Source organism: Hydra viridissima, unplaced genomic scaffold (genome assembly GCF_058129835.1).
Source record: "Hydra viridissima isolate aposymbiotic clone 2 unplaced genomic scaffold, HvirCarnegie_v1 scaffold_5, whole genome shotgun sequence".
Lineage (NCBI taxonomy): Eukaryota > Metazoa > Cnidaria > Hydrozoa > Anthoathecata > Hydridae > Hydra > Hydra viridissima.
Window position 1 is genome coordinate 5,085,129 of NW_028324304.1, and position 27,922 is coordinate 5,113,050.

General features: G+C 29.4%; 2 protein-coding genes and 1 long non-coding RNA gene across 3 annotated transcripts; all 3 read left to right on the forward strand.

Moving 5' to 3' along the window:
• The first annotated feature begins 3,348 nt into the window (after nucleotides 1–3,348).
• On the forward strand, nucleotides 3,349–9,525 carry LOC149888125 (uncharacterized). The gene is made up of 3 exons (XR_016452570.1): nucleotides 3,349–3,483; nucleotides 7,756–7,885; nucleotides 8,988–9,525. It is a non-coding gene; the product is annotated as an uncharacterized LOC149888125 (long non-coding RNA).
• LOC149888126 (metabotropic glutamate receptor 3-like) lies at nucleotides 3,513–7,464 on the forward strand. The gene has a single exon (XM_090087760.1). The coding sequence runs from the start codon at nucleotides 4,689–4,691 to the stop codon at nucleotides 7,320–7,322; it is 2,634 nt and encodes an 877-aa protein (XP_089943886.1). The 5' UTR covers nucleotides 3,513–4,688; the 3' UTR covers nucleotides 7,323–7,464.
• Nucleotides 9,526–23,560: 14,035 nt separating the features above from the next.
• Nucleotides 23,561–27,322, forward strand: LOC145189401 (metabotropic glutamate receptor 3-like). Its single transcript, XM_090087731.1, has 2 exons — nucleotides 23,561–23,808; nucleotides 24,507–27,322. Exon 2 carries the CDS (start codon nucleotides 24,520–24,522, stop codon nucleotides 27,169–27,171), a length of 2,652 nt encoding a protein of 883 aa, XP_089943857.1. The 5' UTR covers nucleotides 23,561–23,808; nucleotides 24,507–24,519; the 3' UTR covers nucleotides 27,172–27,322.
• The last annotated feature ends 600 nt before the right edge of the window (nucleotides 27,323–27,922 follow it).

Here is a 27,922-nt window from a genome sequence, read left to right on the forward strand (position 1 = left end):
CAGCTTTTTTTCTTTTTTTTTTCTTTTTTCTCTCAGTATCATTAGCTATTTATTTAATATCTAAGTAGGGAATATATATTTAAACAAATAAGAAACGAACAAATTGATATTAAGTGATTAAAAAGATTTACGCAAAAGCTGAGTTCCAAATAATCTATTTATTTTATCTTTTATCATTTTTATCAATAATCACATATATACCAGTTATCATTTTTATCAATAATCTATTTATAAAAGCTGAGTTACAAATTATCTATTTATATCAAATCTATTTATATCATCAAAGTATATTAAAGTACGATTAACGTAAAAGTTGATATATTTCATTAAGTTGCGTTTTATTAAGACTATTTGGTCCCGCAAGACACCCCACAATTCTTTGTGCCTAAAATTACACTAATTTATCGGGAGTTGGCTGGCATTGATTTAGACCAAGGACGTATTAATAGATGGACGTTCAACACATTGTTATAGATCAAAGGTGCCGCCAAATAGCCAAAAACTATGCGTGTTACTGTCAATTTTCTAAATTCATAATACAGATATTCCGACTTCTACCCGTCAAATTTGTTTCACTAACCCTCCCTCAGTAAACCCGTTACAAATATGCATTTACTGAAGCTTATGGTTAAAAAAGACAAAAAATTAATCAAGAATAGCTCACAAATTTGAAAAAGGTTGATTTGAGCTATAAACTTTGCTTCATAAAAATTTAACTGTTTAAACTTTGACGTCTAAAACTAGGCTTTTGCAAAAAGGCTATGTACGGCTTACTAGAATGGATAGAGTAAAATGAAACAAAATTTCTTTTTTAAGTCGAAGTTGCTATGATGTAGTTTAAAGGTCGAATAAGAGATTTTCTGTGTTCTTTTCACCCCACTCTCAGATTATGCTTCCCACCTTAAGGCTCAAGTCAAAGAGTATTTCTTATTTTTGTCGGAAGTGTTGAACTTATTTGCCTCGGTTTTTTTCTTCTTAAATTTGTAATTTTTTTATTTTTCGCAAATGACCTTGTCATAAATTTTCATATTTTCGATACCTAAATTTTGTGTAAAGGTATAATAACTAAATGCATCTTAAAGTTCATAAAAAACTATTGATTTTAGAAGTTGGAAAGAAATATAAAGTATGTATTTTTGATGAGCATTTTTGATGAGCATTTTTGAAGAAACATTTTTAAACAGTCAGTCATGTAAAGCTACTTTAACTTATAATGATCTTATTATTTTTATTATTATTGTTGTTACTTATAGTAACAACATATGATAATAAAAACAATAGGACCACACCTTTAGTTGCATATTCTTGAGTCTTCTACAACTGATGTACAACCTTATTTTTAACCTTTTCTAAATATGTAAAAAGAAGTAATCTTATATTCCTATCTATTATCTCATTACTGGATAAATAATGAGTCTTCATGATGAATCATTAAAGCATTTCTGTAGAAAGTGTGGCTGCATAATAAAACAGGATAGTCACTATCAATTAAAACCAGTTGTTATATTTAAACAAGATGCTCTTAGTTTTTACAAGCTGGATATAACTTCAGACAATCAAAAAGTTCATCCTGAATATTTATGCAAATCATGTTGAGAGTGATAAATTCTTCACTTTTTCTGAACATACAGAAGCCTGTTATGTATGTAAAACACTCACGAGAGTTGGAAGAAAAAAAAAGAAGTACATGTGATAAGTATTTATCAACAGTTAAAAGCATTTCCATCAAAACATGGTTTTGACTGTTACAATGAAAATAACAAAAATTATTTTGTAATAGTTAAAATCAATAGTTATTGCCAATCAAATGGCATGTGGAGACTAATTATTTTAAATTATGAAGTGCCATTATAAATTAATATTAACAAATCTCTTCCAGATCAACTAAGTCTTTAATCTGCTAATATTATATTCTCTAACATTTCAAGTATAAACAGCTGTAAGGGTAATAATGACTTCCACTATCTTTTTTTTCTAATCAGAAAATTTATTTCTGATTTTAAAAAATTCTGAAGTACATAAAATGAGGATGTTGGAATAATTGAAACGAAAGAAGGCAATACAGTTGAAAACTTTAAAGTTATTAGACATAAAGATTGTTCATTAAAATGTTCAGTAGTCTGTTGTGATTTTTGTATCATCTACCATACTAACTTGCATGTAATTGGATCCAGGTTAAAAAGTAACGAGAGTCAACCATCTATTACCTTTAATTAGCAATTTTTTAATTGTGCACATTTTCTTACACCAGTATATGTAATAAATGTAATAAAGACAACTTGCATTCTTCAATATGGAAGTTCAATAGTACATTACAACAATTTATAGTTTTGAATAATTTCTGAAATCAAAATTAAGAATTTTTACAATATTTTCATAATCTGGGAGTATTTGCAAATATAAAATAGCACCAGTTTAGACATTAAGTTCCACAACATCCGAGTATAAACACATCTTTAGTACCAATTTAACATTTCTTTTCATGCTTTTAAAATTCGATTCTCTAAGATATTTATTATGACATTTCGGACATGTAAATTTAGTTATTAACTGTTCTTCTGTTTTTTTCCAGCTTTTTTTGTTTATTCTTCTGCAATCGACTTCTCAGTAGAAATTGCGGATGGTATGAGTTCTAATTCGAAATCCTCTATTAACAAGTCCGCTAAAACTTCAAGATCTAGCTCAATAAAATCTTCAACAACCTCCTTTCAATTTCATTATCAATATTTTCGAGTAAAAAATAATCTTCTTGATTAATGTTGAAGTTTTCTGTCATACTCATTTCATGTGTCGCTGCTCGGAAAAATATTTTGAAATATTTTTATTGGATAGTCGAGACAATCTTTTTCCGACGTCGAATCAAATAAAAACAATCCCAGGTTTTGCAATTATCCCCTATTGTTTCCCTATTGTTATCTAAACAACTCCGTAACATGCAAACAAAATAAAGAAGGACCTATTACTAGATGGATGTCCATCGCATTGTTTCTTTTTTTTTTTGAAAAAATGCGTTGAACATCCAGCTATTAATAGGTCCTTGTTAAGGCTTAGTCGGAAACACGCATGATTCGCTGAAATCTCTGGAGAAAAAAAATCTCCGAAATCGGCCTCTTTAATGTTAAACAATAAGTTGCACGTCTATCCCTTATATGTCCATGGGTAGATCGAACGTCTAAAAAGGTTTTCTTTATCTAATTTTAGCTTCACAAGTGTCTACAAAATCTGCTCTATTTGGTCATGCTTTATTTACATCATCACTTAGATAACATTTTTGGACTTAGTTATATGCCGACAGATTTTGAGAGTTACTGCGATCTAATTCAAATAACGATGTATTTTCAAATAATACAGTTTTAAAAGCGTCTGTATTTTGTAGCGTTTACTTGAGAAAAAGGAAAAAGATGACTATGTATTGCGCGATATTATTATACTTATAAATTTGTTGCTGGTAATTAAGCTCAATCTCTTCCGTACACATTCCACGTATGTACACTTTTTACATTTTTGATTAGCTCAAATTAAAATTGAAATTCGTTAACTTATTGCTAGAAATTGCATTTAAAATAATTCGATTTCAGAAATATTCTTAACATTTTTATGCTATACACTTGCATGTTCCAACAGTATCCTTATATTAGAAAAAGAGTTAATTTTGTTGCCATAATTTATTGGTTCATATTCATTATTCACAAGTTTTGTGAATCTGCTATTACAACTTCATTTAATTGTTTCAGATACAAGCATTCAGTCGTCTTTTAATAAATTTTTCTATTTTTATAAAACTTTTGTAATGTTAGAAATTTTATGCTTGTGATTTGTAGATTAGGCTTGCAATATTATATTTTTCATATCATATGTTTTTCATAACACGATTTTAAAAATATCATACATTCTTCTCATAATTATACCATCAAACAGGGTGAAAGAGCAAATTTGGCATTGTTTGTTTGACAAACAAATGTTAAACCTATCAAGGGGAACATTCTGAAAGAGGTTTATCATCAACAGTATATGCTATTTAGCTTCTGAATTTTATTGATGTTAACCACCATTTTTTGTGCTTTCATTTTTTTTTTGTGCATTCATTTTTCATTTCTTTGTGCTTTCATTTTTTTTTTTTTTTTTTCCTCATTGTTTAGTGTATTATGGCGTTCCAAACTGTTTGCTTGCTTTCTGTAAACCCATTTTTCTTAACAGTAATTAACAGCTGCTTAGAATACTTCAGGAAAGTTAGTTGTGACCAAAAGTTAGGAACATAATAAAATTTATATTTTTTATTATTACTTCAAGTTTAACCTTCAAGTTTAGTTAGACCTAGTAGAAATTATATTTAGTTTTTTCCAATTGTTCAAAACCATCAACATATCAGTATGTATTAATGTGAAGAAAAAGAATTTACCATTATAAACGAATAAATTAAAAGTTAAAACTCTAAAACAACGATGTAAGCAAGCATCAATAGAATCCTATTGTGGCATAATCATCATCAAAAAATAAAAAATAGGAAAGTTACCATATTTTCAAAGTTAGAACTTTAGGTAAATTTAGCTGTAAAAAATGTGCACATTATCAACTAAGATACTGATTTGATCAATTTCATGCCACTGATCAACTTCACCTTGTTTAATGATATATTTAATATTAAAAAAGATATTTTAACATGTTCTATTCTTAGGTAGCAGACTAAAATGCATATACATGAATTGATAAGTGCTTTCATTATATCTTTTGCATCCAGTAAATGTCCAACAACTAAGAATTTTAAGAAACAAGATGAATACTCAGGAAATCGCTTGACCAGTATTACTAATGGAAACTATACCATACAAGCTCTTACCACCTTCACTGTTGGTGATTTACCATGTAATAATGTCAGCCGTGAAGGCTTGGTGCGTGCTTATGCAATTAAGTATGCTATTGATTCTGCCAATAATAATACCCAACTTAGAAGATGGGCTAAAATTGGAATGAGATTGGATGATGACTGTTCCACTCTACCAGTAACAATGGCTAGAGGTATTGAAGTTATATCAATGATAAGAGAGCACTCCATGTGCAGTGCTGAATTCCTACAGTGTTCTGATACAAATCCAACTAATGGTAGTTCTAATAATATGCAAGCACCTGTAGGGATAATTGGCACATCTATGAGTTTTACTACAATTCCTTTAGCAAGTTTAATGTCACTTTATATGATTCCTCAAGTCAGTTTCTCTGCCTCAAGTCGTGTGCTCAGTAATGTGGAATTGTATAAATCTTTTTTTCGAACTATTCCATCAGATGTTAACCAAATTTCAGTTATGCTAGATGTAATTGAAGCCTTTAAGTGGAACTACATTTTTGCAGTTGGTTCAGATGATGATTATGGGAAGCTTGGTATATCAGAGCTAGAGTTGAAAGCTAATAATAGAAGTATATGCATATCTGATATACATTATGTATCTCACAATGTGTCCCAAAAAGAAATTGACACTGTGATACAAAGTATGATAAAAAATTCAAAGGCATTAGTGGTTGTATTATTTTGTTATAAAACTGGATTGGGAGATAAGATTTTGAAAGAAGCAAAAAATAAAAATGTTCAGCGAGTATGGTTGACTAGTGATGCTTGGAACCCATCAGCAACAGGTTTTAGCAATGACCTTAAAGACCAAGCTCATGGGATTTTATCAGTTTCACAACAGAATCACAAGCTCCCAGAATTTGTTAAATACATGACTAATGAAGTGAAGACTGATTTTTTATGTAACATGTGGCTGCAGAACTTTCTTAAAAATAACTTTCAATGTAAACCAACACACATTTCGAGTGACAATTTATTTTTAATGGGTAATAACTGCTCTGTTGCAGTAAGTGATATCATAATTGCTTTATCTAAATTTCCTGGAAAAATTAGCAATTTAATAGATGCTGTTACTGTGCTCACACATGCCATCCAAAAGTATTTAGAAATGAACTGTAAATCAGATAACAGTTGTTGGATACCCACTATTGATTATGGAAATCTAACTAATATAGTAAGGAGTATCACTTTTAATAACAGTCTTGGTGAGTTAATTAAGTTCGACAGAAATGGAGATCCTGAGTTTATTTTCTACACAGTTGAAAACCTACAATACATTAATGACACTTACAAGTTTGTCCCTGTTGGAAACTGGAGCAAAACTCGTTTAAACAAAAGTCTCATAATTGATAATCAACTAATTAAATGGCCATATTGGTTTGATGTTAAATTCAACAATTCTCGTTGCAGTAAAGATTGTCAAAAAGGACAGTTTGTTACTGCAAAAGATGTATGTTGCTGGAAATGTGAGAATTGCACAAATAATAACTATAGTAATATAATAAATGCTGATAAATGCAATACATGTGGTGATGGTTATCATACAGTTAATCATATTTTTTGTGAAGTTACACCAATAAAATGGCTGAAGTACACAGACACAGAAGGAATGGCAATAATTGTGGTTAGCAGTGTGGGTTTGCTTTTGAACTTAGTTGCTTGTATACTTCTGATAAAACTGCGCCAGTTTCTTACAATAGATGGGTCTTCTCTCCATATCATGTTATCATGTGTGTTGCCTTTTTTCACTTTTTCCTCAGGATTTCTTTATATTTTGCAACCAACAGTTTACTTGTGCCATGCACGCAATGCAGTTTTCTTTTTATTGCTGATGGCTTTTTCTTCTGTTTTAATGATCAAAACAAAAATAACAAGAAGTTACTTGGAGAAACACTTTGAAAAGATTGCCAAAGGTCATTTGTTGATTAAACAGAGTCTTTTATTGTTACTGTTATTGATGATTGAAGTAGTATCTATTGTTGTATGGATTAAAGTTGATGCCAACCTTGATATTGTTCAAAATGAGCCTTTTGAATATGAGATTCAGAGACGCTGTTTTGTTGAATTTACTGCTGCCAGATTTGTTTCCACATTTATTCCATTTATTTTGCTTATTATTGTCACATGTTGTGCATTTCGTGAACGCAATACTGAGCATAGATTTCATGAACCAAAGTTTTTAAGTTTTACATGCATTACCTTGTGTATTATTGTAATAGTTTTTCTGCCGACATTTAAGTATGTGAAGGGTGACTTTAAAGGTATTGTTATGGCTTTTACTACCAGTGTTTTTGGACTTACATATATAGCCTGTTTAGTTGTACCAAAATTGTTTGTTGTACATGCGCGTCAGCACCGCAAAGATTCATTTTTTGATTTATACTTTAAACCAAGCAAAGTATCAAAGTCTGAGAAAGATCAAAAAGATAATGATTTTGCCTTTGAAATTCCACTGGTTGCTGAAACAGGTTTCTTCTGAAAATTTCATATTTCCCAAAATGCTTTAATTAGCTCATATTGGATGATGGGATAAATTTTTAGTATAACTCCAACCAAATTTCTGTGGAAGAAACAATATATATGTAAATATGTAACAAGATATCATAAAAATAATTTTAATATGAAAGTATTTTTAATTTATGTGCTTAGAATAAGTAGCAATGACTCTATTAAAAATAAAGTTTTTACATGTGTAATTTTACCTGAAATCAACCTCAAAGCTTGAAGAAACTTAACAATTTTCTAATTATATGCAACAAATAAATATTATGGTGTGTAAATATTCACCTTTCATTTTTTTTGAAATAAAATTATAAACTTCACACTAAATAATCATCAAGAAAGTTGCCAATGGTTATGATGAGGCATTTTCCTGATTATTTCAATATATATAATTCTATTGATATTGTTAGATAATGTAAAAGGTTATGGACTGTGCTCTGGGCATAGAAAGACTGGAGAGAAAGGTACACAAGTTGGACTCAAAGGCAATCAGACACTATGCTATAGGCTTGTCCCAAAACATGGATTTAATAATAAGCTGTAAGTACAAGTTTATGATTCAGTGATGATTGTGATGATGATGATGATGAGGAGGAGGAGGAGGAGGAGGAGGAGGAGGAGGATTTTTTGAACAGAATTTTGTAGGAACAAACTATTAAACATCATTGTTAAATACTAAGTCTGTGTATCGTTTCATTTCTGTATCGCTATCATTCCGATATGATATTGGAAAAAAGTGTCATTCTGATGACACAATGAGTTTTGGTATATATCGAGATTTAAACTAACTACAATACCGGTTAAAAAATTTTTACCATTGTTTTGTCGTAATCATTCCGGCGACACTTTTTTTCTCCAATATCATATCAGAATGATAACTATACGGAAATGAAACGATATGCAGACGCTTATTAAATACTTGCAAAACACTCTAAGAATGAAAGTTTTATAAATGGAAAATTCATTACCTAATTAAATTTAATCTAGTGATTTCTTTAAGTTTTAACCTGCAAATCAAATATATACATGCTCCAATAAGCATGTAAATATTCAAATATATACATGCTCCAATAAGCATGTAAATATTCAAATCAGTAGTGTATGTTTTTTATTAATTCTGAATATATTTTAATTTTGATTGTAACAAAGACTTTATTAAACTGAGTTGAAACTGCTCTTCATAATTGACATAATTGACTCATGCATACACCTACACTTTTTTACTTTGCCTCTTACTATTTTTGGAACATTCTTGACGAAAGCATAATTGGAGGCATGGAAATGGGGCGCAGTGAATCTGTAGATTCACTGTGCCCCATTATTGATCTGAAGATTAAATTCATGCATTTTTAACAAACTAATTACATGAAAATGAATTTATAAATTTCAAGTTATGAGATATTGTGCTATTATTTTTTTCTTTTTTTAACAACTTTTAGATATATGAATATAATAGAAAAATATATATTTGGAGTAGTTTTTTTAATTTCATAAAATAACAAAATTTTTCAACTAAGTATTATTTCATTATTGTTTTATAATATTTGATGTGTATATTACTTTGAAAAAATAGTTTAACAAAATACTACCCATATAATTTCATTATAGACAATAATGATTCTTTATGTTTTATTTGCTTTAGTCAATAGGCTCAGAAACCGAAAAAAAGTTGGTAACACAAGTTCTATAAATATGAAGTAGGCAGTGCGTATGGTAAATAAGAAAGGGCAAAGCATTTCTGCTATAAGTAAACAGTAAAATTGCATTTTCAAGTTTACGTTGGTTTTTAGAAAAAGCTAAACAACATGTTCTTGATTAAAAAAGTAGAAACCAAACAACAAATGCAGACTGGTTATCACTAATGAAGAAGAGATATTGCTAAAAGATTAGTAGTGAAGGTCTCCATGATACATTATGGACTTACTAACACTCCGCTAAAATATTTAGCATATGATTTTGCTGACCACAACAGAAAACTGTTCCCTAATCAATGACAAAAAAACTGACTGCTGGAGAAGATTGGATGTATGGTTTTATGAATAGGTTTAAAGGTTCTTACAAAACATAAATTTAATCCTAATGACATCTATAATGCAGATGAGGTTGAGGTTGTTGTAAAGTACAGAAACTAAGGAATACAGAAGTCAATGCCTGTAAAAAAGATAAGCAAGTAGGAAAAATTATTTCAGCAGAGAGGAGTATTCTGGTTACAATGTTTGCTGCGGTAAATGCTGTAGGAAATACAATTGCTCCATTTATGGTTACCTTACTGATCCAGAAGAAATCATAAAAAAGACGAGAAGATATGGTCAAATTATGCCCTGTTGCCGAAGAGTTTCCTTATCGTTGTAAAAAAAGTAATTTTTTGCACATATATCTTTTAAATACGATGTTTATTGCGTCATTTTTTAATAGTGTGTTCATTATGAATGCTGTCTTGAGTTAAGTTACGGATAGTCTTAGTCAAAAACTTAAACGAATTTTCTTCAGAGACTCAGTAATTAGCTACAGCTTATTGTTATTGTTTTTCTTCAGTAGTTATAGTTTTTCCATTTAATTGGATAATGTTGTCTTAACTGTAAAACCTTATTTTTATGTAAGAAATCGACTTTTAAAAAGGAAAGCAGTTTTATGAATGTTATAATTTTTCGTATGATGCAAGGCCTTTAAGTATTGGACAATCTGAATACCTCCCTAGCATCAAAAGTTGAAATTAGTTTTAGACTAAAAATATTAGTCTCAAAGTATTTTTAATTGTTTCCTGAAAAGAATTTTAACTAACCAAAAGATTTCACAAGTATTCTGACGGCCGTCCATCATATCATGATCAGACTTCCAGCACAGCGCATTAAAAATTATTTGTTGTTATACAAAATGCCTAACACCAAAACCATGAAAAGAAAAGCAAACTCTACCATGACAATGCGTCAGGTTAGAATTATTTTGTTCTATCTCCCATTTTATACGTTGAAAGAAAGTTTTTAATTTTTTTCTATAAGTAAAAATTATTTAAAATTTTACTATTACTTTTTTAAGAAATAATAACTTATTCTTTAAATAATTTATATTTAAAGAAACTATTTAGGAAAAAAAATTAAAAAAAAAAATTTATTTTAAAAGTAATCATTACTTAGTAAAATTAACAATTCATTTTCTCCCAACGTTTAAAATTGGAGATAGAACAAAATAATTCTAACCATGACAATGGACGAATCACGAAAAAGAAAAACAGCATTTCTAGAAGATGAACTAATAGACTGCCCCAATCAGCAACAGTATGTTGAGACATTAAAGGAACTAATGTTTACGACTGGAGACCCTGCCATGAAATATTAAAGAATTTTAACTCAATTCGGCGAAGAAGATGAGTCGTTATGGTTTCCAGTGACAGGGTTTAAGCAAAGACCCTCACCCAGAGGCACCTTCGAGTCACGTTGAAGCAAAAAATATGCATATTTTTCCAACTGAGCACAAAGTCCTTGTCGTTAGATAAAAATTTTAATCGAAGCACAAAGGTCCTCTATCCCAAAAATCAAGGCTTAAATAAGAAAATTGAGTCAATGAATACAATGTCTTAAAATTTTGAATATTTGTTTATAATCTTATTTCTTAACACAAGTTCTGGAGCAATTAATATTAGTTTTCACTTATTATTATTTTTATCACCTATCAAATAAAAATAGTTAAAGCTTGGTTTAAAACTTAAAAACAAGAAATAAATTCAAGGAGTATTGAAAAGAACTCCCCTTTCCCTCAAATTATTCATCGATTTTTAACGGAGAAAAACAGAAGTTTTTCTTTCTAGAAGCTTTTCTTTTTTTTTTTAACCGAATTTTTTTTTTATTAAGAGAATTTTACCCTGGTCAAACGAAATAAATACTTCATATCGACACGTCAACCTTCATTTTCGTAAAGTTCTGCAGTACCTTATATTACATCATTTTCCAACAGCTCTGGCTCAAATTTGTATTCGATATTCAAATTTTTTATTTACAACATGTTGTATAACTAACATGTGAATTTTGAAATCTAATAAAAGTAAATTTGTCTTTACATATCTGTTTTCACACATTTATTTTCAAACCTCTTTTACAGATGCATAATTTTTACAAGCTGTAATGCAACTGGTTGTTTCCGAAACAATTATTTTGATGTAACTCCAAAGATTATATTTATCCAAAATCATCTTAATTCTTTCAGCAATATTTTCTCCTGTATCATTTTCAAAACAAAGAGCTCTCAGATTTCTTTTTCGACTTCTTTTTCAGGATTTTTTAACATTACAACTTGCCACTCAATCATGCCTAGTTGTTTTCCAACGCAGTGAATGTAATCAGATTTCCAGGAAAAGTTTCAGACATCAGCTTTTTAAATTCTTCAACTTTTTTAAAGTCTGATTTGTTGGTGATGAATTTGTTGAGAGTACGTGTAATACTTATTGGAATAATTTACCAACTTTTATGCTCTTTTCTGGTAACAAGACTTGTAAACGTCTTACGTTTTGTGTTAATCCAGCCTATCAAGGGGGTAAAATTTTACCTACTACTGTTAGGGGTCGTATAAGACTATATGTTTCAGACACAACCAGTTCCATCACAGCGTGCAAAAATTATGCGTCTGCAAAAGACGTTTGAAAACTTGATTGACTAGGAGTGTGAATATTAATTCCTCCATTTGTCAGTTAAATGCAATTCAAATGATTTATATCCAGGTTTTATAGCCACAGGGTTCAAAAGTTTACCCACATCAGTCAACACAGAGCGCAGAATGGTTGCATTTAGGCTAGAAATATACCGAGCAGAAACTTAAACCAATTAGAAATGTGATTTTTTTAAAAAAAACGAATATTGACGCTGGGCTAGAAATAAGAAATTTAGACTAAGAAATGAACTACGAGATTTAGACTATAAATAAACCGAGCAGAAACCTAATGCAATTAGAAATGCCGATCTTGTAAGAAAAAAATTTTTAATTTAGGCTAGAATTCTATTAATTAAGCTAGGAACATACTGAGCGTGAACTTAATCCAATAAAGAATGACAACTTTAAAATGAATTAAGACTCTGGGCTAAAAAAGTTAACTAGGCTAAAATTAGACTGAGAAAATATCTAATTTTTTAGAGTGACCATTAGCTGTATAACGATCTGGTGGATGAGCGACATTTGGACATAGAAACCTTTTTATTTGCGTGAGTCTTGAATTTGTCCATCTACGTGACTTTTTAATTTGCTGTGGACATCTGTCCGAAAATGGTTTTAACTCCTAATCTGAAGGTTTTTACTATCTCTTTCCTGAGGCATTCCCTGCTTAGTCTTGACCAAGTAACGCATAAATAAAATGGTTGTAGATTACAGGAAAAAAAACTAGAAAAGCTTTAATCAGTAAAATTCCTTTTTAAATGCTAATTTGCACGCACTAAACCCTCAGTTCTGGATCTTAGGGTTAGTTAGCATAGCAGGAAAATTCTCTGTAGATGTGTCTATCGAGTTATTTGAAGAAATGCTTGTAGAATATGGACTTAACTTGCGAAAATACATTGTCGGTATTATGATTAATGGGGCGAGTGACACTCGGAGTGTTATGAAAAAAAACTTAAAAACCGGCACGGTGAAAAAACAGCAAAAATTATGACTGTCAAATATAAACATGTGATAAATCAATACAATAGCTTTTGGGTCAGAAAATTTAAACTTGTAATTAGAAAATAAATTTTACCCGTACCAAAGACGCTTATTACGCGCGCGTGCGCGTCTCAGTGTCATTTACGCGCGCAAATAATCATTTAAGTAAAAAAATTTAGATTCCACGATCCCAAATACCATATAATACTACGTTTTTTTTTAACAAATGTTACGAGTATCTAAGGCGCGTATTACTTACACGTATGCTTATTAGAGTCTTTTACGCGCACAAAGATTAATTTAAATTAAAAAAATTAGGCTTCCTCAAACCATAACGCGCACATATACTAATTAAAATAAAAAACCGAAATACAGTATTATCTTATCTTAGTATTCTATGACAAGAGCAAAAATAGAAAAAACTGTCATTGGCAAAAAAGCTTTATTTTGTTACTACGCCATTAAAAAAGACGAAATATCAGCGGAAGTGGTTTTCCATTTTTAAATTTGTGGGCTTTGAGACTAATGCGGTTAATTTAATTAATATTTTCAAGGGTTGCCTTCTGCTACTTCTAGCTTTACCTCAGACCCGACCAGTGAATTCGTTTTAGCTTTGAGATGCTCATCTTCATCTCTGATCAACTCTTTCGTTTCCTTTTGATATTAGAGATGATTCCTTTTGATATTAGAGATGTAGGGGGTCAACAATATTGTGTACAAAACAAAAATGAGGGCTTCTTATTCAACAAAACTATTTCCTTTATGATGGTTCATTTAAGCCAGGATTTGTAGCATTTCTCATGATAATAACAAAATCTTTCTTGGTAGGATCTCCAGAGGCTTTTTTTTTTTGAAGTTAACGCTCCAGCAGGATGTTCATGTTGCTTGGCAACCTTAAATCAGATAATATTTAAGTGAGCAAACTATTTTTTGAATTGGTTTGAATTCAATTGACTTATTGCTACCTTAAATCTTTTGCTTATCTCGCTTAAATCTTCTCAGTCCTTTTTGTTTTTACGTGGACTTGCTGCAACATCTTTTCCATTTACTGATATTTCTTTATCCAACCAGGTTAGCTCATGTTCCAGAAATCTTGAGAAGGCTCTTGAATGTTTCAGTAATTTAGATTTAAATTTACATTTTAGTGCTGATAGAGTTTTCTTGAGAGTTATCATTTCATGTTCATCAATATTTTCATTGATCCTCTAATCTACTAAACTCAAGTAGAAGAGCCTCAAGTAAATTATTATAATTAATTCCAAACTCTTGAATGATAGGAACTAAATGTATTCTTTTCATGATGAATGTAAGCAATGAACTATTATTTGCTATTTTGCATGAAAGTTTTATTTTAAACGCTTAATTCAGGCAGTGGGTCGTCAAATCATGCAAATCTTGGTTTTTGAGGTTTTAAAAATTAACAATTGTTTGAGAATGAGTTTTTGAATGTTGGCTTTTAAGTTATGACAAATTCTCTCTGTAGTTTTAATGCAGTGTGAGAAATATATGTGAAAAAAATGTGTAAAAAAAAATTGTGTGAAAAATAATTAATATGGATTTTTACATTTTACTTTTTTTTAAAAGTTGTATAATGAATTGGGACAAGTTCGGGCAACTGATTTATTTTTCTTTCTGTTTTCATATATACCTATAAATAGGCAAAAAAAAAGTTGCCCATATTGATTTTTTTTATTTGTTTGATCATAAGTTCGGTTGAAAAACTAAGAGATTTCACCAGATTCCATGAAAATTTTAAAAGTTTCCAAATATTTCAAAAAATATGCCTTCAAACTAAATTTTGAACTGTTTTACTTTTTTTTTTACTGTTTAACCTTAAAAGAGTGGCATAAAAGAGAGCACTTTGTGCGCAAGTTTTGCAATAAAAAGAATTAACTATCAGGAAAAACTCCAGAAATTGGTAAATCAATAAACTCAAGTTATTGATTCTTAGCAATTTTTTTTTTCTTTGGGGATGTTTTTTGCCAGTTTTTTAAGATTTTGACTGTGCGTTGCTGCAAAGTATCATAGTTAGCAGAGACCGAACAGCATTTTTGAAAGTTTATTCACTTTTGAAAACACATCTTAAAATTTCGTTCATTTTCGTTATTCATTTACTAAATGTCTCTCTCTAGTTAACTCATTTGATAGAGAAACAAAAACATTTTTGACAACCTGTTTTCAAGGGGATGTTCCTATTGTAAATTTTGAGGAAAAAATTTTTGCCATCATTTATTGCTTTCCCAACGTAGAATAGCGAAATGATGCGAAATGATGGGATGATGCGAAAAAACAGCATAATTAGATTTTTATGTAAGTTTAACCGGAAAAATAAATTTAAAAGCTTGAAACTCGTGTGGTATTTTTTTACTATTATTGGTTATCAATAACACAACTTAATCATTTTCTTTCATATTTACAAACATTTCAATGAATGTATGGTGCGATGAAGAGGAAGCAGTTACAGCTGTTTTTATTTAAACCGCTTACGCACTGTAAATATTTACATCTTGGTTGAAAGTGCATAGATGAGGTATCGAAGTATTTTGTATTTATTGCATTCTTTGTATTTAGTATTTTAAATTTTTTTTTGTAGAAAAAAAGTTCTAGAACAAGTTAAGGACAGACCCTGCATAATCGATGGGGCCGATATCATGTTTCCTCTTTACTATTTTTTTTTCAAATTTTTCTATTACTTTTAACTTTAAAACAACTTTTAAAAAAGATTCTATTTTTGGACAATCTGATGCAGTGAAATCATAGAAATATTATAAACTTTCAAAACTGTACCCATACATCATACAAAAACCAATTGTCCACATTAGGGCAGAAAAAAAAGACTTTATGAAGAAATATTTTTTCAATAATTATTATATAAAAATAATTATAATAGTTATTGCTAAAATGCCTTTTAAATCCCATTAAATTTACATTTGATATTTCTTCTATATATATATATACATTTTAAAATTGCAGAATTTTTCAAAATAAATTTCGTACGTAGAGCATACTTATTGACAATTATTTATAATGGTATTAATAAAAATAAAAACAACAGCAACAACAGTATTTATTATTATTATTACAATGATCATCATCATCATCATCATCATCATCATCATCATCATCATCATCATCATCATCATCATCATCATCATCATCATCAACATCATTATCATGATAATCATCATGATAGTAATTAGTGTGAACATGCCAATGTAAGGCACCTAATCTTCATCATCATCACAGTTGGTTTCTTTTCATAACTACATTTTTTTTTTTTTAAACAATAGATTAAAAGTATCTCATAGGCTACTTTTAAGTAACTATTTTAGGTTAAAAATGTGCATATAGCTGTATAGTGAATGTAGTTGATTAACTGGTTAGATATATAATGGCTACTGTAACTGGCTCTTTTTCATTATCACCAATTTTATGATTTTATTACTGACCGTACGTAACCACTCTCCAACAACTTTATATCCTATACTGTGCACTTCCTAGTCCGCAACGGTAAATTTTGTTTTACGCTTATAAGCGTAAAACAAAATTTAATATATTTAATCTCTAAAACTCTTCATTATTATTATAGGGTTTATAAACATGTTTTAAAATAATTTAAAATTCTAGCAAACTTCTAAACATAAAAATATATACTAAATTAAAGTAGGCGCTACTCAACTTTCTTCCCCCCCCCCCCCCCCTATTTTTATGATTGATTCTGATAGAGAATTTTATGCTGATTAAGATTCGTATAAAAACATGGGTCTCAAAATTGATGGAAAGTGCTCTAATCTGAAGTTGAAAGTACAAAAATATACGACAAATCCCTAATATTCGCCATCTTGAAAAGTTACTTTTTTTGTTTTAAAAATTCTTTTTAAAGTACTAACAACCTGGTTTTTATACTCTATAACAAAAACTTCTAATTATGGAACGTTTTGAGAATTCATTGACATTTGAATTTATCACGCAAATTTGGTTTAGCCGGGATCATTTCTTTATTGTCTAGAATATCTTTTAAAATTTTTATTAAATAAGTTGAAAATTTTTTTATTGTTTATATACTAAAGTAAATATAAAATTACTAAATTTTTTGCATTAAAAATATACATATTTCAAACTGTTGATTTTTTTTCTAATACTTTAAGTTAACCCCCCGTGAAAATTTATTTTTCTTGTAACTGTCATATAAAAAGAAATGTTTCGGTACTAACTTTCCAGTAAGTTCAATTATCTATATATCATGGCCCTTCGAAGACCAACAATAAAAGAATTTGACTCTCTTTCCTTAACAGAAATAGGAGCAAAATTCAAATACAACATTGAAGCTACAATCCACCTGTGCAGAACTTATGGTTTATACTCGCCGAAAGTATGAATTGCAGTATAGGGGAAAACCTCAATAAATGGGACAGTTTTTGCAAAATGCTTTTTAAACGTAGATAAAATTGTTTTATATATATATATTTAAATATGTTTGATAACCACCGACTCTTGCTCAATGATATATTAAAACAAAAAAATTGGATTTGCATTTGTTTATTGGTAAAAAGAGAGTTTTATTGGAGCATGACATTTGTCCCATTCATTAAGTATGTCTCATTGAATGGGACAAACATAAAAGAATTAAAAATAAACGTATTTAATTCAATCATTTTTCAAATTAGTTTGTTAATTGTAAATGTAGTTAAATATATAGATACATACATAAAGACCACACAAAAAATATTTTTAACTTTAAACATTTTAACTCCAAATAAATTTCAATCAAAGTAGAACTTTCTTATTTTAGAATATTATATTTAGTTATTTTTATTTAAGTAAAATATTACAGTATAAAAGTGTGTGAATAATACCCATTACCCATGGGGATAAAAGTAAGGGACTGCAGCATCCCTCTGCTGAGCTGTAAATAATACTTTATTAAATTCATTGATTTGTAGTATTTTGTCCCATTCAATATGCGCATCACTTTATCCAAAAATGATTAGTCGCACCAAAAACACCATTATCTAAGCTTGAATGTTTTACTCACTGTAGTACTAGAGACTGCTATCTATTTAAGCATGGAATTTTATTTTCCATAACTTCAAAAATTGCTGCAAAATCAGAAAAAAAAAATATTTTTAAAAATTACTTTTTACATTCGAAAACGCAATAACATCAATTGTCATTACGGTCATTGAGCAATAGGATGGATTAGTCGGTCAGTTGAGTTCTTGTTTCTATCACTCTTTGTTACAGGAATTTGAATATCCTTACATCAATGCTTCTATGAGAATCTGAGCTTGTCCCATTCAATAATCGTCCCATTCATTAAGGTTCTCCCCTATGTAACGTGGCCTGCACATAGCAAGTGAAGAATGGATCAATTGATCAGTTCATTTGGAGATGTCCAGTTAAGCGGTGCAAAAGAACATTCAGCATAAGAAAAGGCAGCTATTTTAAGAAATCCCACCTACATCTTTGGCAAATATTAGGATTAAATTGCGTTTGGAGTAGAAGTGCAGGTAAGAGTCGGGGATTATCAATTAGCGATATAAGGCAAGAACTTAACATAGGAAGTGATGACACCATTGTTGATTGGAATCAATTTTGCAGAGATATTTGTGTCTCATATTTCATCCCTGATAACCCTGATCCAATAAATGGTCCAGGGTGCATTGTTGAAATAGATGAATCTGTTTTCTGTCGAAGGAAGTATCACGTTGGTAGAGTAATCCCGCAGCAGTGGATATTTGGTGGGTATGAACCTGCTACTAAAAAAGGCTTTTTAATTCCCGTCCAAAATCGCGACTCTGCAACATTGATTCCAATCATACATCAATCGATACTTCCTGGCTCTATTGTCTGGAGTGATATGTGGGCAGCTTATAGTGATTTGCAAGCTCCTGCATATTTACATGGCACTGTCAACCACACTCTAAACTTTGTAGAACTTCAGACTGGCGTAACAACAAATCATGTAGAAGCTATGTGGTGTCGAGCGAAAGCAAAATTCAAATCAATGATGGGACCAACTAACCGTGAAATAATAGCTGACTATTTGTCTGAATTTATGTGGATGCAGAGATTTCCCGAACATCGGTTTTTTCGTTTTTGGGATCAAGTTGTGACTGCGCATCCTGTTTGGCTTCCTCGAAAGCTTACTGTGTGCATTAAACGTTACTAACGTTATAATTCATGCCGAGGACTTCGTTAATCAAAAAAGGCTATTTTCATATCCACTTACATTCACTAAAAATATTTTTGCAAAGAACATAAGGATTTCTATTTTTGTTATTCAAAGAAAGTTTGTCTTTTCAATTACACTTTCTTTATTATTAAAGATTTAATATTACCTGACAATTGTGGTAAATTCTCTTAAAAATTTAAAATTTACAAAAAGGAATCATGTCGCAAGAGTAACACGCTTTATAGCTAGTTTTTCTGTCCGATTACACATAAGAAACGAAGCAAATGAGCTTATACTAGAAAGTCTCTTATTTTAAGAGTACTTTTTTTCAACTCTAATACTAAAAAGTACTAAAAGTTACTTAATTATCGAAAGTGAAAAAAAGTGTATAAAATGAACTTTGTAAATATGTTATCAAGTTTTATTGTCAGCTAACATAGTTTGAATCCCATCACTGTCATATAATCCTAAGGTTTGTCCCTGAACAGAGCACAAATTAGGAAATGTTTCTCGAATGTTAATAAAATAAGTTTCTTATCGAAAAGTTTTTAAGTACTAATAGTTTCTTAAAATTTTGGCGGCTTAGAGTACTACTTTCTTATAAAACAAGTTTCTTATTTAAAAAAAAAAAAAAAAAAAGAAAAAAGAAAAAGTGTATACTCGAAGGAACTTAGCCGTTTATATTAAACCAAAAAAAAAAACTTTTATTGTAAAAACCGGGCTGGCATTTTTTGCTTTTGAAAATAAAACCAACCGTAAAGTTAGTTATTCAAGATGGCGAATATTAGGGATTTGTCGTATATTTTTGTACTTTTAACTTCAGATTAGAGCACTTTCTATCAATTTTGAGACCAATGTTTTTGTACGATTCTTAATCAGCATAAAATTCTCTATCAGAATCAATCATAAAAATAGGGGGGGGGAGAAAGTCGAGTAGCGCCATTAAAGTATCCTTAAGTATCCAAGTTCGGTTATTTTATGATTGCACCTTTTATGCAAGTTTTTAAAAATATCAAAATACGTTCTTCTTTAAATAATCATTAAAAACTGGAATTAAATACTATCAAAATGGCTAAAGCAAAACATCTAATATGTGCTTGTTTTTTTTATTATATTTGGAAAAGGTTTACATAAACTTACTAAAGTAACTCATGGAATCCAAATCCATATTCAAAATTTTCTTTGGAGAGAATATGATAAAGAGAAAGAGTGTTGTCCTAAAAACATTAGTACTTCTTACAAAACAAACACATGTAACAAACACAAGGGGAGTGGGGGGAAAGAAAAATGAAATGATTGACTTGAGAAAACACTTCAAGTATTTAACAGACAAAGACTCTGAAGGTCATATACATTAATAATATATCCAAACAGATTATAATAAAGTAATCAAGAGATTGCCAATACATCCCTAAATTTAAATAAAATAGTCTTAAATTTTTTTTGTTTAAAAAGCAAACAGTTTTTAAAAAGTTCTGTTATTAATAATGTGTTTGGGTTAAATTATTACTTTGATTCCAATTCTTATTTTGCTTAAGGAATTTCTTCCTACTGCTGTAAAAGTCAAGCTGTTTGAAGTCTAATTAATTAAGCAGAAGGTCTTGGAAATGTGTACAGTAAGTAATTTACTTAAGGGATTCTAAAAAAAAAAAAAAAACAAAAGAGACAACATAAAATCTGGAGAGAAGTTTTCTCTAAAGATCATCAACATTTTTGTAATTTATAGTTTTATCAACAACTTTTTTGTTTTTCTTGGTACACCTAATAATAAATCTAGCAGCTCTTAAAATATAATCTTTAGAAGCTTTTTTTAAAATCTTAAAAACTCTACAATCTAAGTAAAAAAAAGACAAAGCTATTTTGCAACAATCTGTAATAAAACTTAGGAAAGAAAGCGTTTTATTAAAATCTTTCAAGTCAAATTGAAGAGCTACATACATTCATAATTAGATTCTTATAATCTTAAACTGAACCAATCATTTGAGGAGATGAAGAAATAAGTCATAGTTTAGTTTTTGTTACCATGAAAGATGGCAACTAAACTGTGACCTATTTAATTTTCACAGACGGTAACAATTCACAAAGACTTTTGATAAATTAGACAACCTAGAAATTAACCTCCTTAGTGCAATCTCTATTCAACGAAATATGATCCTTCTGAAACCTTTGATCAGTTGACTTCTGCAACCTGTGATCAGTTGTCTTCTGCAACCTGTGATCAGTTATCTTAAAACATTTTTAATAATTAAAGGAAAAGTTTTTTGGAATGAAAAGTATAATCAATCAGTGGAATCAGCTTTAAATTTCAAAAAAAGCTTTTAAAAAACTTAAGCTCTATCTTTACAAAAAGTTTGACTATCAATTAAGAACTAGCTGGAAAGTTCACATGCTTATCTTGTTCCCATTGTGCATGATCCTCTTACAACAATTGTTGCTGTTGATGAAATCCTGGCTGAATCAGGTGTGTTGCAAGAAAATTGGTGTTTAATGGAGCAATAATTTTCTATCTTGTGTGCCTCCTCAGTATCCTTTGTAATTGACAGATAAAACAACTATTTTCATAGCCGCATATCTTTTAAAAACACATTGGCAAGAACAATAATTGTAGTATCCTATATTCTATAGTTATAATTAGTAGTGTTGGAAAGTATTTAAATACTAGCATTTTAAATATGTAGTTTAAATATTTTTAAATATTCTTTTCATTTCTACTTAAAAAGTTACGCTTTACTTTATTCTTTAACTCTATGACTGTTTTCTTTATGTTTATGTACATTTTATAATTTCTTATTTGTGCATATGTGTATTTGCATATGTGTATGTGTATTTGCATATGTATATGTGTATTTGCATATGTATATGTGAATACATTACAATAACTATTTGACCAATATTTTAACTCTTTTAAAAGTCTGTTTTATAAGTGTTATTTTTTTATGTTTTTCTCTTGTCTTTTCTTTTGAACTGTGTTTTTTGTAACATCCTTAACACGAAATATATTGATATTGATTCATATTTTGTATTTTAAATACTTCTTCCACCAAGTATTTTGTATTTGTATTTTAAATACAATTTTGGATGCATTTTGTATTTACAATGTCTTTCAAAATACAAAATATTTAAAAAAATTTTTTTATGTATGAAATAAAGATTTTATTACGAATAATTTATTAGTTTAATATAGTTGTGATTTTTTAAAAGTATTTTTTAACAACTCTGATAATAATTAGTGTGAAACAATCTGAAATTATACAATCTTACAATAAAGAACTTAAAATATTTTTACATAGTTAAACAAAAACGTCTTTAAACAAAACAAGCAAATAACTACTTTGAAAATTATCTACTTTGATTTTATTATCTTTTTAAAGAACTTTTTATGTCTCTACGAACGAGAGCGCTAAAAGCAATAATTGTAAATTATTTTACGCCACTTAACTGCAGGATTACTGGGAAGGTTAAAAATGCTGCTTTTCTACTCGCCATTTGATAACCTTGCAAACCTGCTTTGTTACATCATGAGTGCAAAAGTCATCAAACATTGTTAATTTGACATGGGAATCCTCAGAAAATGTTCAAATAAAATTTATGATAAAAATATTTCTCTCTGCATTTGATAAATTCAATCGAAAAATTTTCAAACAGATTTTTTACAATTGCAGAAATCAGAGCAGGTAAACGCGAATTTAGATCATGTAGTTTTTTGTGTGAAAAAATCATTACTTTTACTACCAATCAAACTTATTTCAACTGCTGCTTAAGACATTTTCTCTGTTCTTAATTAACCAATTTCTAGAAATACTTTGCTTCGATGGCATTTTGTAATCCATGATTATTTTTTTAAAGATTTTGTTCTTAACTTAGTCCATCTAAGTCCTGAAGTAAAAGTTAACTCAACTATCTATATATTTGATTACAGCTGTTTAGTTACATATTCTTTAATTGACTGTGAGATACTGAAGATAAATTAATTCCCTTCAAAGTGTTTTTAACTTTTTTAGATAAACATAACTGACGGAAAACACGTGTAATCAAAGAATAAAAAAAACCTTGAAAAAATTGCGTTTAGTTTTTGAAGAACTTTAAAAATATTCAAAAAAAAAATTGATTCAAAAAATTACGCAGTGTTTATACACTTTGCATTTTTTGAATCAACTTTGCAAAATTTTCCTATCCTTCTTCTTGTGTAATAAGAATTTTATGGCAGAGTTTTGCATTGGCGAATACCACTAACTTTCGAATTCGCCAAGCTCTTATCTCTAAAATCTTAGTGGAACAAAAACAATTTAGTAAACATTTGGTGAATTCAGATGGCAGAAATTGGTGAATCCTCCATAGTAAATAAACATCATTGGGATGTCTTTGCTCTTAACCTTTGAGGATTTTGACTCTCATCCGTCGCGATTGAAAATGAATCTAGAACCGCTCAGTACTCCGTTTGATTCGGTCACAGTTAAAAGTTCAGATTTGAATTGTCAACAATCGGCCTATGTAGGAATACAATGGTCTGGCTGTCAAGCAATACTATCAATAAGGATAAAAGCTATAACTCCGTTTAATACAAATATTACAATTATGGTACACGCAACATCATTATACGTATAAATCTGTTGCTGGTAGCTTATGCATTTGTAATAAGTGACAATCTCTATTGTACATGTTCTGCGTATGTATTTTTTTTTCATTTTTGATTAGCATAAATTAAAATTTAAAATTAGGTAATTCTGCAGCTAAAAGTTGCAATCAAGATCATATGATTTTAGAAATAATCTTAACATTTTTATTCTATACACCTGCATACCAACAATACATATTCTAACATTAAAATTTAATAAGTTGATTTTTTTGCTATAATTTATTGATCCATATTTTCATTATTCACAAATTTTGTAAATCTACATCACTTATACGTTACAACTTCATTCAATTGTTTTAAATAAAAGTATTGAATCTTCTTTTAATACATGTTTCTATTTTTATAAAGCTTTTAAGTTAAAAGTTTTATACGTTTACGATAATAATATTAAAGATATGATATATATGTTGCAAGCCAAATCCACAAATTTTACATTTTGGTTTGCAACATATATAGTTGTATTTTTAATATTACTATCATTATTATTATTATTATTATTATTATTATTATTATTATTATTATTATTATTATTATTATTATTATTATTATTATTATTATTATTATTATATATGTATATATATATATATATATATATATATATATATATATATATATATATATATATATATATATATATATATATATATATGTATATATATATATGTATATATATATATGTCTTTCCTATAGTTTTTAATTATCTTATCTAAAATATATTTCATTCTTAGGCAACCAACTAAAATGCATCTATATGAATTGATAAGCATCTTCATTATATCTGTTGCATCTCAAGCTTCAAATGAGTGTCCAACAAATAAAAATTATGAGAAACAAGATGAATACTCAGGAAATCGCTTGACCAGTATTACTGAGGGCAATTATACCATACAAGCTCTTACTACCTTTACTGTTGGTGATTCACCATGTAATAATGTCAGCCGTGAAGGCTTGGTGCGTGCTTATGCAATTAAGTATGCTATTGATTCTGCCAATAATAATACCCAACTTAGAAGATGGGCTAAAATTGGAATGAGATTGGATGATGACTGTTCCACTCTACCAGTAACAATGGCTAGAGGTATTGAAGTTATATCAATGATAAGAGAGCACTCTGTGTGCCGTGCTGAATTCCTACAGTGTTCTGATACAAATCTAACTGATGGTAGTTCTAATAGTATGCAAGCACCTGCAGGAATTATTGGCACAGCTATGAGTTTTACTACAATTCCTTTAGCAAGTTTAATGTCCCTTTACTCAATTCCCCAAGTCAGCTTCTCTGCTTCAAGTCGTTTACTTAGTAAAGTGGAGTTGTATAAATCTTTTTTTCGAACTATTCCATCAGATGTTAACCAAATTTCAGTTATGCTAGATGTAATTGAAGCTTTTAAGTGGAACTACATTTTTGCAGTTGGTTCAGATGATGATTATGGGAAGCTTGGTATATCAGAGCTTGAGTCAAGAGCTCGTAATAGAAGTATATGCATAACTGAAACACATTATGTAGCTTACAAATCTTTACAAATTCAAAGTCGTATCAAAACTGTAATACAAAGTATGATAAAAAATTCAAAGGCAGTAGTAGTTGTTTTATTCTGTTATGTAAATGGATTAGGAGATCTGATTTTGAAAGAAGCAAAGCAAAGTAATGTTCAGAGAGTATGGTTGACTAGTGATGCTTGGAACCCACCAGCAACAGGTTTAAGCAATGACCTTAAAGACCAAGCTCATGGGATTTTATCAGTTTCACAACAGAATCACAAGCTCCCAGAATTTGTTAAATACATGACTAATGAAGTGAAGACTGATTTTTTATGTAACATGTGGCTGCAGAACTTTCTTAAAAATAACTTTCAATGTAAACCAACACACATTTCGAGTGACAATTTATTTTTAATGGGTAATAACTGCTCTATCGCCATAAGTGTTATCACAAATGAGTTATCCAACCTTCCTGGAAAAATTAGCAATTTAATAGATGCTGTTACTGTGCTCACGCGTGCCATTCAAACATATTTAGAAATAAACTGTAAATCAGATAGCAGTTGTTGGATACCCACTATTGATTATGGAAATCTAACTAATTTAGTAAAGAATATCACTTTTAATAACAGTCTTGGTGAGTTAATTAAGTTCGACAGAAATGGAGATCCTGAGTTTATTTTCTACACAGTTGAAAACCTACAATACATTAATGACACTTACAAGTTTGTCCCTGTTGGAAACTGGAGCAAAACTCGTTTAAACAAAAGTCTCATAATTGATAATCAACTAATTAAATGGCCATATTGGTTTGATGTTAAATTCAACACTTCTCGCTGCAGTGAAGATTGTCAAAAAGGGCAGTTTGTTACTGCAAAAATTGGATGTTGCTGGAAATGTGAGAATTGCACAAATAATAACTATAGTAATATAATAAATGCTGATAAATGCAATACATGTGGTGATGGTTATCATACAGTTAATCATATTTTTTGTGAAGTTACACCAATAAAATGGCTGAAGTACACAGACACAGAAGGAATGGCAATAATTGTGGTTAGCAGTGTGGGTTTGCTTTTGAACTTAGTTGCTTGTATACTTCTGATAAAACTGCGCCAGTTTCTTACAATAGATGGGTCTTCTCTCCATATCATGTTATCATGTGTGTTGCCTTTTTTCACTTTTTCCTCAGGATTTCTTTATATTTTGCAACCAACAATTTACTTGTGCCATGCACGCAATGCAGTTTTCTTTTTATTGCTGATGGCTTTTTCTTCTGTTTTAATGATCAAAACAAAAATAATAAGAAGTTACTTGGAGAAACACTTTGAAAAGATTGCCAAAGGTCATTTGTTGATTAAACAGAGTCTTTTATTGTTACTGTTGTTGATGATTGAAGTAGTATCTATTGTTGTATGGATTAAAGTTGATGCCAACCTTGATATTGTTCAAAATGAGCCTGTTGAATATGAGATTCAGAGACGCTGTTTTGTTGAATTTACTGCTGCCAGATTGGTATCAACCTTTATTCCATTTATTTTGCTTATTATTGCCACATGTTGTGCATTTCGTGAACGCAATACTGAGCATCCATTTTATGAACCAAAGTTTTTAAGTTTTACATGCATTGCTTTGTGTATCATTACAGTGGCATTTTTACCAACATTTAAGTATGTGAAGGGTAACTTTAAAGGTATTGTTATGGCTTTTACTACCAGTGTTTTTGGATTTACATATATGGCTTGTTTAGTTGTACCAAAAATATATGTTGTACATGCACGTCAGCGACGCAAAGATTCATTTTCTGAACCATACTTTAAACCAAGCAAAGTATCCAAGCCTGAGAAAGATAAAAAAGATAATGATTTTGCTGTTGAAACCTCACTGGCAGCTGATACAGGAGTTTCTTCTTAAAGTCTCTTCCCAAAATGCTTCAATTAGTACATAAAAGATATTGTGGTAAAATTTCATAAATTCAAATAATTTATTATGGAAGCAACAAAGATTGTATATAAATATATAACAAAATGTTGTAGTAAATTTTTATGAAGATGTTTTAAAAGCATGTACTAAGCATAATTATCTAATACTCTGTTGAAAAAAATGCTTTTACATTTATTAAAATTTGAAGAAATTTAAAAATTCTTTTAAACTATCCGTTATATGTAAGTGTGTTTTTGTGTGTGTGTGCGCGCGCGTGTGTGTATGCGTGTGTGTGTGTAATTTATGTATATATTTAAACTCATACACTGATAACTGATATGTTGATTTTAAATAGATTTATATTATAATTGGGAAATTTTTTTAAATTTCCTGTTGGTTTTGGATGTTTAACAAATACAAGAATTATTTTCTTAATTTATAATATATAAATTATATATCTATATTATGCAGGGTTTTTGACCTGTAAAAAATAATTTTTTTTTTGCTATAGCACTTCTTAACTTTTAACTAGCAAATGAAAACTCTCTATCAATCATTTATGTATATTATTTATCAGTGAGTTGAGTTTATTTACAATTTTTATGATAAAGAAAAGTATGTAAGTAAGAGCAATGCATAGGTAATAAGTGTTGTCAGTCAAATGTGTTTTCTTTTGAAATCTAACTGCACATAAGTAGCCATCTTTTTTACCAGAACTCAGATTTTGTGAATTATGTTACAA

Bases quoted from the DNA above. Each gene is read 5' to 3' on its own strand.
- LOC149888126 (XM_090087760.1), top strand. From the start codon at position 4,689: ATGCATATACATGAATTGATAAGTGCTTTCATTATATCTTTTGCATCC.
- LOC145189401 (XM_090087731.1), top strand. From the start codon at position 24,520: ATGCATCTATATGAATTGATAAGCATCTTCATTATATCTGTTGCATCT.